Here is a 10,634-nt window from a genome sequence, read left to right on the forward strand (position 1 = left end):
CAAGGTGCTGACCCATGGTTGTCAGGGCATTGGTACATCTCCCTTTTGGCATTCCAGCTTCTGCCAGGGACCAACCCCTTTTTCTTTAAGTCAGACCAAGGAGCCAGCATCCTTTCCCAGCATGCCCTGCTCTCTCACTCAGCAAATTGAATTGCTTTATCAGACCTCATCACCAGGGACACCAGATAGGCCTTTCCCTCAAAGAAGGATGAGAAGGCTGGGAACCTATCTGCTCATCAGCTCATTTTATCCTCCAACTCTCACCCCCAGGGAGTGTTCAGAGACTTTGGGGCTCCATGCGAGAGCTGTCCCTGTCCAAATGAGCCTAAGACAACAGTTCAGAGTACTCCAGGCCATGCACATAGACATCAGCTTAAATGGTTCTGATAAGGACTACAGGGAGGGTTGGGCTGCTTTGAAAATCTAAGTCAAGTTTTTGGGGGCTCTAGGGGAACTCTAAGATATTGTTTAAGAGATGATGGCACATCTCTTAAAAAGAAGAGATCAGAAGGGTGCAGACCACAAGCTCAGGCTGGGCTAGAATTAGGACCTCGGGCTGGAGAGATGGCTCAGTGGTTAAGAGCGCTGACTGCTCTTGCAGAGGCCTAGGTTCGATTCCCAGCACCCACATGGCAGCTAACAACCATCCATAACTCCAGTTCTTCTGACCTCCATGGGCATTGTACAACACAGGTGCACTTACACACATGTAGGCAATATATTTATACAAAAATAACTACAAAAAAAAAGAATTCAGGGCCTCATAAACCATGGCTTATGGCTGAAAGAGACCTGGGTGCAACCTCATAGGCATGTTCCTGTTGAGGGATTTCAGGCCTATGTAGCAGTTGGGAACCTTGCAGACAAAGCCACATTGGGAATTAAGCCAGTCACAGAAAAAATGGAGGCCCATGTGGCCTCCACACGTAGAACAGTGTTTATCAGCTAAGTGGACACCCCCCATCTCCAAGACCTTTTTACTCAAGGTTTTTTGGCTGATAATTCTGGGCTCAGTTGGCTAAACTTCTTGGCATTCAGCATTTCTCCATCTAGAAAAGAACAGATTCCTTCCACCTGGGATAAGTTCCAGCAAACCAGGTTCATTCCATTAGAGTAATTAATTAGTCCTGATGGACCTGATCCCCTCCAGCAGTGTCCTGAGGAAAAGTGGGCAGCAGTCTGGAGAGGCAGCTCAAATTCAAGCTCTTCTTGGGTAGTCATGAAACCCAAGGATCCCTCCCTGCTTAGATCAGCCCTGGACACAAGGAAGATAAGAATCCTGTGAGCTTAGACCCCGGGAGCCTGAAGATAGAACACAGGAGTCTGCTCTGCAGCTGGTGCTATGTCTGCATGAAATAATCTTAATAATAGTTTCTTGTTGAATGACCAAGGCTTCCCCCATCCCCCATGTTCCTTCCCACATAAACCAGTGTACTCAGCACCAGTGGGAGGTAGATAGTCCAAGTCACATTGTGTCTGCCTCTACAAGACAAACCCCTGCATGACCTGAGCCTTTATGTACATTCCCAGTGTTTAGGCACTCTGAATATTTGCTTGATGCTTAATGAAAGGAATTAATGAAGGAAAGCTATATGTGGGAGAGGGTTGGGATCCTTCCTGTCAATGTCATGCAGTGTGGTAAAGCTATGCTGGATTGGGAATCAGGAAACCAGGCTTTTGTCAGTTTCTCCCCTGCTTTGCTGCAGGCATTCTCCCTGGTCTCTGTTTCCTCAGCTGTTATATGAGGCGATTGGGTCAGATCATCACTCAGATTCATTTACTGGTTATTTGTACTGTGAAACAAAATTGCCCCCAAAGTAGTGAAAAATTCAACAGCCATCTTCTTTCATTCATGATTTTATGGGCCAGGAAGTTAGGAAAGGCTCAATTGAGCAACTCTTGCTTAGAGTTCCTCAGGCAGCGGCAGTCATATGTCCATTGGTACTGTAAACACCTGAGGCTCAGCTAGGCTGAACATTCAATATGGCACATTCCTGTGGCTGGTGGTGGACACTGGCTATGGGCTGGGAGCTCAGCTGACACTGTCATCAGAAGCACTTTCAAACATACAGCTTCTAGCCCTGCAGTCTCAGGTGATGGAACTACCTCACACAGCAGCTGACTTCTTCCAGAACCATGATCCCTAGAACACCATGTGGAAGTGGCACTGCCCTTGTTGATATGATCTTGGAATTCACATAGCCTCACTTCCTCCATATTCTATTGGTCAAAAGAGGGATTTGCTCACTCAGGTTCAAGAGGAGAGGTAGAGAATCTTCTTAATGGAGAAAGGTTAAAGAATGCAGAACCTTTGAAAATTTACTAGCAAACTACCACATTCCTAAGGTTTATGAAATTCTTCAGCATAAGGCCCTGTGACTAGGGCTGGATGAGACTGTGTGCCTGACTGTGGCTGTGGAGTCGGGTGGGGACAGGACAATGTACAGGATTACTGAGCACCCACTTCTCTGGAAAGGGGTCCTTCTTTTCCTCCTTTCTTGATGTCTTCCAGTATTAAGCTGAGACTGTCTTTTGAAAATAGTTCTAGGAAGCTGATTCATTGCATGGGTGATGGGGTCCTCCAGGTGAAAGAAGGCCCATGGTCCTACCAAGGATTTTAAGAGAGGAGAGAGTAATATTTAATAAGCATGAATTAGCTCCACATATGGACAAATTTTCTATGCTCTATTCCACCAGGTACACTGGGAATTCGTTTATTCCTCCCAATACCCCGAGGAAGAGATTTTATTATCATGCAGGTTCAGAGGGTTAAGTGGCCTGCCCAAGGTTGGTGACAGACTCATGATTCAAACTACCTCATACTGCCTGCTCCTGGGGCTACCATGAGGCAGAAGCTGTCTCTCATGACCTTCTGTAAGTCCTTCTTATCGTCCTCCTTGTCTGTTCCTTTCACCCAGGGCCCAGATTTAGCTGCTCACCTCCTCATCAGAATGGATTCATTGTGTGTCCCAGGTCAGTGTTTCTAAGCTGATATTCCCTCAGGAGAAGGTTTCCACACAGATGCCAAAGATGGATGAAGGAGACATCTAACACTCCAGAACATGATTATTATATGGGCATCCCTCTTCCAATCTATAGTGCGGTCTGTGTGCCCTCTGAACAGAAGCTATGACCCAGAGAATATGGAGATGATACCGTGCCATTTTTCAAGCCAAGGCCTTAAGAAATGGGCAGCTTCTGGCTTCCATTTCCTGACTCTTGAAGTGGTCTCTTGGGTACCCTGAGCCACCGGTAACAAGTCTGGCCACAAGAAATGAACTGTGCTGGAAAGGCCACTTACTGAAGGTCACTCCAACCAACCGACCCAGCTGAACCCCAGTCCTGGCCATTCACTGAGGCGCCAGATATTACAATTGATATAAGGGAAGCCTCTCTTGGGCCCTGCAGACCAATTCTTCTGCCAGCTAAATACCACCTCAGTTCCCACCAAAGAATTACCCGTTCAATCCCCACCTGGACTTCTCATTCACAAAATCAGATGGTAATAAAATGGTTGTTTTAAGCTGCTAAGATTTGGGCTGGCTTGGAAACAGCAAGAGATAATTAGACCAATGAGTGTTATCTCATTTAATATCGTTGCTCTCTCCCATTTGAAAACTAGGAAAACTAGGCTCAAGGAGATTAAATAGTTTGCCTAAGGTCTCTCAGGAAACACAAGGCCCGGTTGACATTTGAACTTAAACTTGACCTTGGGGAGTCTGGCTTCAGAGCTCCCTTGCAGTGAGGCCCTTATTATACTGAGGTTTAGTGTGTCTATGTGCCACTCCTAGAAGGAAGGCTCTAGCATTTCAACCAAAATTACCTTCAGCCAAAAGATTGTGAATGACTGTATAAAAGCGCTCAGTTCTAGCACTGGGACATTCCCCTGTTTGAGAAGTGGGGAGATTGAGTGTTACATGTTCTTTCCTTGACAATTGGGGGCTGACTTACCTGTCTGTGGGTGTTTCTGGCTACCATATCTGTTCAATGAATACCCTGCAGAGTAAGTGGCAGAGTGAGAAAAGAGATTCCACAGACTAAAATCTGGACAGAAAAGGGGTTCCCGCCACCTGCTGGCTGCTCCTGGAACAACACTTTCTTCTGGGTGGCAGAGGAAGAAAATGGAGAGCTCCTTTGGGGAACCTGTTGAGTGTGCCAGAGATCATTCAGCATCGGCCCAGGTTGAGGTAGAGTGGAAGTGAGGCTGTTCTGATGACTGTGCTCCTAAGGGAGGCAGGAAGAGGGGCTTCCCTGCCACCACCTCAGCCTGCTCTTTGTGGTCTTGCATTCAGTGGGTGCTTTTTAAATAAAAACTTGGGACTGAATTTTGAGAAATTAGGTGGGTATCATCTCCTGTATTTTACTTTTACTTTCCACTGAAGATTACAAAAGAGATAGCTAACCCAAAATGAGTGAAAGGTGACGTTCTCGGAACTTGGAACATGGCTTGCTGTGGGCCAGCTCACCACCCCAGCATCCAGTCCCTTGCTTTCCCTGTGTTCCCTCTCAGACCTCTAGACACTGGCAGCCTCCCACCTTCAGTACCCTATCCTTGCAGAGTGGAAAGATATAGCTTTTCCTGAAGCCAGGCAGGATAGGAATAACCCTTGAAAATATTGGAAGAGGACACCAAACACATCCTCACATGAGACGGAGCTTCCTTTTCCTAACCTGGAAATATGTAGAGCAAAGCACCTCCCTCAAGAAAGAGTTCAGATGTGCAGAGTTGCTGGACCATAGTAAGACTACCAACAGTACATCATTCTTAATACCTAGGGCAACTTCTAGAAAAATAACTATATGTCCATCCCAAAATCCCTCAGTCAGCCAGCCAACACCCACAGAATCCTGCCCTTACCCCATCCCAAGCCAAGTTTTGCAACAAAACTTCCCTTAGGATGCCCGGCTCCCCTCCCTCCTTCCCCCTGATCTACAGAACACATAAGAAAGGCGAGAGGATGGTTAAGAAGACACTTTATTGTACACCAGGGTAGGGGAGATGAAAGAGAGGCTCTGGGGTAACAATGCCTTATCCACTCCATTGGGCTGAGTGGTCCCGACCCAGAGCTCTGAGCAGCCATGGGACACAAGGATGTGAACAGTTCTGAACCTGCGACAGGACCTAAAGTGACTGCCTGGTGTGTGTGTGTGTGTGTGTGTGTGTGTGTGTGTGTGTGTGTGTGTGTGTGTGTGTGTGTGTGTGTTTAGTTCTGTACAAAGCAGGGCTTCTCATGAGAAAAGACCCTGGACCCTCCTTCCCCAGCCCTAGTACACAAGGTAGCAGCCTCCACATTACAGGACCCAGGGTCACACAGCGAATCAGGTGCATTACAATCTGTTCAGTCTCACTGTTTCCACAGTGGAGCATATTGTGGTGGGGGATGCATATCTGTGAGGAAGGGTAGAAGGGCAGTCCCCAGCCTGGTAATACTGTGGACCTGCACGGGGACTGGCTTACAGCCTCAGGGCCTACACAGGCTCACTCTGGAGGGTTTTTTCGGGCACTAAAAAAGCAGCAGTTCCTGCAGATTTATTGCTGGAGGGCAGAAGCCAACCTTACCTGCTTTACCTTCTGGCTTCAGGCTTCATGTAGCCTTAGTAGAGAGGGCTGAAGGCTCCCTGAGCAAGAAGCTGGTGATTGGGGCTAGGTACAGCAGAGCAGGGAAGTCTTATAGTCTCTGCTCTGCTCCAACTAATTGACCCACAGCCCCAGAAGTCCTTTGCTTCCTGGTGGGCACTGCATGGACAGCACCAAAGCCAGTGGCCATGGGGACCCCATGCAAGGACTTGGGCCTGGCCCTTACTGGCCACTTCCTGCAACTTTAAGGCTGCATCTCAGCTAGTCAGATGATTTCACTATGACTCTCCTGAGGAGCCAGCAGAGAGCTTAGAGACACAGTTGGAACATTTGTTGCTTTCTGAGCAGTTAGGACTGTTTCAGGGACAAATACATGACAGAAAGGCTGAGAGATGCCCTCCTCAGGATTCACCATCCTAAGAAACCCAGGACTTTGTCTACTGAAGAGCCTGTGACTCCAGTGTGAACAACAGAAGGTTGATTGCAAAAAAAAAATTGGGATTTTTTTCTGCATCTGAGGCCCTCCTTCCCATCAAAGGTGTGATGACAGTGAGTCACCAGCAGGAAACATATCCCTTTCCCTACAGCTGGAGCTTCTTACAGACACCTGCCCTGAGGCCTCACCCACAGAGCTGAGAGAAGATGGGGTCTTAGGAAGGTGGTGAACACTGAGGGAGGGGGTCACAAATCAGCACCCAGTGCACTCATACCCACATATGTGCAACACACACACACACACACACACACGCACACACACACGCACACAGAGCTCTGGACCCTATGATCAACACACAACAAAGATGCAGCCAGGACAGGGTCCGGCCTACAGTGAAAGGCTACAAGAAACACTACAGAGCACACAATGCAAAAGCAGACAGCCCCAGTTCAACCCCCTCCCCACCCCCTGCAGGCTTGCAGGCTGGGGCCTGGCCCAGCCACGCTACAAAATTAAAAATATATCAAATATACAATGAAAATAGATCTGTACAGCACTGAGGATGAAAATAGTCCACCAGCCACAGTATAATATTGGGTTTGTCATTTCACAGCATTTACACCCACATGTACAGATTGAATGTACAATAGAAATAGCATATATAGAGCATAGATAGTGGATATCCCTCCTGGGGCCTGGTTTTCCTGTTTTCTAATTCTGCTTGGGACCAGGCATGGGGCCAGGTAGGAGGTGTTATCAGGTGAGGGGGCCAATTGCAGGATGCTCTGCCCTAAAAACTCATCTCTGTAGGGAGAGATGGGCTCCCTTTCACCTCAAACACTAGGACAGGTGGAATCAAGAGGGCTAGAAGTCAGAGAAGGTATGGGGAACCCAGCAGAAAGGGAGATGGAAGGCTGAGAGGGTGGACCTCAGGCTAGGAGACAGGTTAACAGTAGGCATGGGGTAAAAGAGGGGACCTGGGCTTAATCTGTCCCTGTCTGTACTGAGGGAAGTCAGGGCCACAAAAATGACTTGGGACCCTCTGAAAGGTACCCAGGTCTGTCCCTTCCCACAAGAGCTTTCAAAGATAGGAGCCAGTCCACCCACCCACCTACCAACTCACCCAGCCATCTAGCCAGCCATCTCTCTGCAGACATTCTCAGGGCAGCTTCTGAGTCCTCATAGGCTTTGTGAGAACAGCCTATCTCCTGGGGGGAAGGAAGGACAACGGATGCTGCCATACCCTTGGGGCCTCAGGACAGAGGCTCTGCTTTGCCTTTGGCAGCCTCCAGTGTCCACAGCATTGCCTGTGGCACGGCTCTCTGCAGGCTAGGGAAGCTTGGGAATGGTTTCCAAGATGTCTGCACACAATGTGTGCACTGGTGGCTGTGCTTGTGCAACAAAGGAGAGCAAGTGGCAGCCCAAATGGGCAGTGGAATTACCTGTCCTTCCCTAGGAATGAGGTTTCCTGGTGACATGCCCCTGAACTCCAGGGACCCTCGTTCTAGGGGAGAAGCTACCACTGATGAGAATGAGAAAATCGGGCCCCAAATAAGGGGAGGGAAAAGTGTGCTTCACTTGTGCTCTAAACCATCTAAATTGTGCTGAGAACCATCAAGTTGTGCTCTAGAAACCTTACCTTGTACTGCCCCCTTTCTCTCTCCAGGAAAGAGGCAAAGGCCACTGCCCTTGGCTTCAAGTTGAGTGGAGGGAACTAAGAAATGGCTAAACCCTTGCTGAGATGGGGAGGTTCTGAGCCAGTGACCATGTTCCCCAGGCAGGATCAGGACCATACCTCCACCTGCCCCTGGAAGGGGAAGGAAGGACATTCAAAGATTCCATGTGCTGGCTGCACATCCCTTTCACTGCCAAGGTTCATGCTCAAGCCCAAGGTAACACCTACCTCACAAAAGAGAATTTGGGAATTACGGTACACCTCCTGCCAAGTCAAAGTCCTGAGTCTTGACATACCTGTCCCTACCCCCATCAGGTAACCTCTTAGCTCAGAAGCAGCCAGGCTGGACTGGACAGGATGATGAGCCTTGTTCTTATGGCAGACTGGGCCGAAGTCTGCCTCCTACACCTCTAGTCCTCATGCCTCTCACCACCATCACCACCACTACTCAGCTGCACAAAGCAGACCCTTCCCCAGACCTAAGATCTGTAGGTGGCAGGTTAGAGGGAGAGGGAGTGGTGACTACTAAAGTGTCCACTTGTAGTTCCCCCATCCTGGAATTGTTCTGGTTACATGGCTGCAATTTGGTGAGAGGTTTTCAAAAAGTTACTTGAGTTGGAGGTCTGGAATAGGGGACAGAATTGTCCCCAGCCCCCTGCTCATGGATAGGAAGAGAGTCTGCTGAGACTTGGGTAAGGAATGAGGCAAGGCAGACCCTCTCTCCTTAGACAGAGGGCCTGGCCTGGGTCTGGTGGTCATCATGGAGGAAGAGGCCAGGCCCAGACAAGTGGGCAGGTTGGGCGTGGGGGGAAGGCAGGCAGGGAGGGGCAGTGGTCACAGCTCTGACTCAGGGGTACTGGCCAGGAGGTAGCCACTTCCATAGCGTCCATTAGGATTGCCACTAGACTCCAGAGGTGATGTGCTGCCAGGTCCCAGATAGGAGCGGTGGGTGGGCATGGGGGAGGGTGCCTCACTGGGCACCTTGCTGAGGATGAAGCGGGTCTCATCATTCTCCTCCAAGTTGGAGATGTCCTTCATCATACGGCCCTTCTTGTAGGACACAGAGAGGGTGTTGGAGCCATCAGAGAGCAGGCGAAAGTGCCGTAGGATGAACACCACAGGAATGGGCAGGGTTGCCACAGCGATGAGAGTGATCAGCAGTGCCATGGCCCAGTTGGGGAAGTACAGGTAGCGCTCAGCAGCCTGGGGGTGGAAGGCAGGAAGGCTTCTTAGGGCACCAGACAGTGCCCCTCCCCAGGCCTAGATGGCCTTTCCCTGCCCTTGCCTATAGCCTTCCCTCCTCCCCTCTCCACCCCAGCCAGGCAGCAGTAGAGCTGGCAGCCCCCAGGGGTGCTACTTGAATTTAGCTAGTCACTTTGGTTAAGGGATCGCAGTTTCTACACCTGTAGACGGGACAGGTGATTCCACTCAATAGACATGGAAAGAGACTATGGCTTGGAAAGCCTAGCAAGTATGCTATTCTTGTTGAGCCTCATTTCCTCACTAATAGTATTAGAAATAAACCCACTTAAGTTGTAAAGAGTATACACTAGGAATGCAAGGCACCTGGCCAAGCTTATCACAGAGTAGCTGCCCAGCAAAGGTTTATCCCAATTGCGTGTTGTGTTAAAGGCCTGAGAGGAGGCAAGTGACCCTGGAGTTTGTGAGGTCCACAACTCACCTCCTCCTTAATCCAGGCGCTGTAGCCTGGGGGTGTCACCCCCAGCTGGATGATGCTGGCTGTGGTGAGCACAGCCATGCACAGTGGAGATACGAACTTCCACATGTAGAAATAGAAACGGTAGGGTCGGAAGCCCAGCATTTCTGTCAGCTCCTGCATGAACCTGCAGGCATAGCAGAAGACACAGCAGTTGGCACCATATCACTGTGCCTTCCTGTTTCCTTATAGCTCCCTCCTCCTGATCAGTCCCTTCTGCTGGTCTTTGCCTTCAGTGTTAACCACGTGAGGCCCCAATGGCCTCCAAAAGGCTCTGTTCTGACTATCCCACACAATACTCCAACAAGGATAAGAAACAGTCCATCAGAAGGGCCCTGGGCAGGAAGACAGGCACTAGAAAGCTATGTTTTCAGAGCCCTCAGCCTCTTCCCAAAGGCCTGGCTCAAGCCTCCCCCTGCTGGAGAAAAGGCAGCACTGCATCTCCCTAGCATTGGAAGGAGGACGCTGCCAAGACCCAAAGGTTCCTAACCCAATGTCTGTGCTAGAATTCCAAGAGGTAGCAGGCTGTGGTTTTGAAAGGCATACAAAACTCATTACCTCAATTAGATTAACTGAACTCTAGCATTCTTTCTAATACAAATGCAAACAACCATAGGACTGTTAATACCTGAGACTTTGTCATGAATAGATTAAATCAGATTTTTTCATATCACATGCCAGTTGTTGAAGATACCTAAAACATTTATATTCATCACTGCTTTGAAATTACAGTTGCTACTAGATCCATAGCTAGATCTTATAACAATGCTGTAAAAATAAACATTACTACTTAACAGATTAAACAATATTTTGTCAGTTTTCAATAAAATTAGTTTCTTATATAATTATCACCTTTTATCTTCTGCATTTAAAAATGGTATTTTGAGGGACTGGAGAGATGGCTCAGTGGTTAAGAACACTGGTTGTTCTTGCAGAAGAACCGGGTTCGAATCCCAGCACCCACATGGCAGCTAACAACTGTCCTATCCAGTGCCAGGGGATCCAACAGCCTTTTCTGACCTCCGTGGGCATTGCACGACATGGGTTCAATTACCTACATTCATGCAATACACTCATACACATAAAATAAAAGTAATAAAGTTTAAAAAAGAAAAAAAGAAATGTCAGTGAGGGAAAGTGTCTTCATGCCCCATATGGATCTAGTAACCCCTGTGTTTTACACTGCAGTATTTAAATTGCAGCATGCCATGTATACAAAATTAATAAA

At 48.6% G+C, this 10,634-nt stretch overlaps 1 protein-coding gene across 3 annotated transcripts in view; it reads right to left on the reverse strand.

Moving 5' to 3' along the window:
• Positions 1–4,957: 4,957 nt before the first annotated feature.
• The window catches only part of Slc6a17 (solute carrier family 6 member 17), a 47,302-nt gene continuing 41,625 nt past the window's right edge, over positions 4,958–10,634 (reverse strand). For 2 of the 3 annotated variants that reach the window (XM_029554665.1, XM_029554666.1), the window contains exons 11-12: positions 9,371–9,533; positions 8,470–8,892 (exon numbers count right to left, since the gene is read on the reverse strand). In XM_029554665.1, the coding sequence (XP_029410525.1) occupies positions 8,524–8,892; positions 9,371–9,533 (532 nt within the window). In that variant the 3' untranslated portion in view covers positions 8,470–8,523. Of the gene's footprint in view, positions 8,893–9,370; positions 9,534–10,634 lie in introns of all 3 variants that reach the window. The other variant, XM_008850363.3, reaches the window with a different exon arrangement.

The sequence above is a fragment of the Nannospalax galili genome, unplaced genomic scaffold (assembly GCF_000622305.1).
Source record: "Nannospalax galili isolate Female #2095 unplaced genomic scaffold, S.galili_v1.0 scaffold5, whole genome shotgun sequence".
Classification (NCBI taxonomy): Eukaryota; Metazoa; Chordata; class Mammalia; order Rodentia; family Spalacidae; genus Nannospalax; species Nannospalax galili.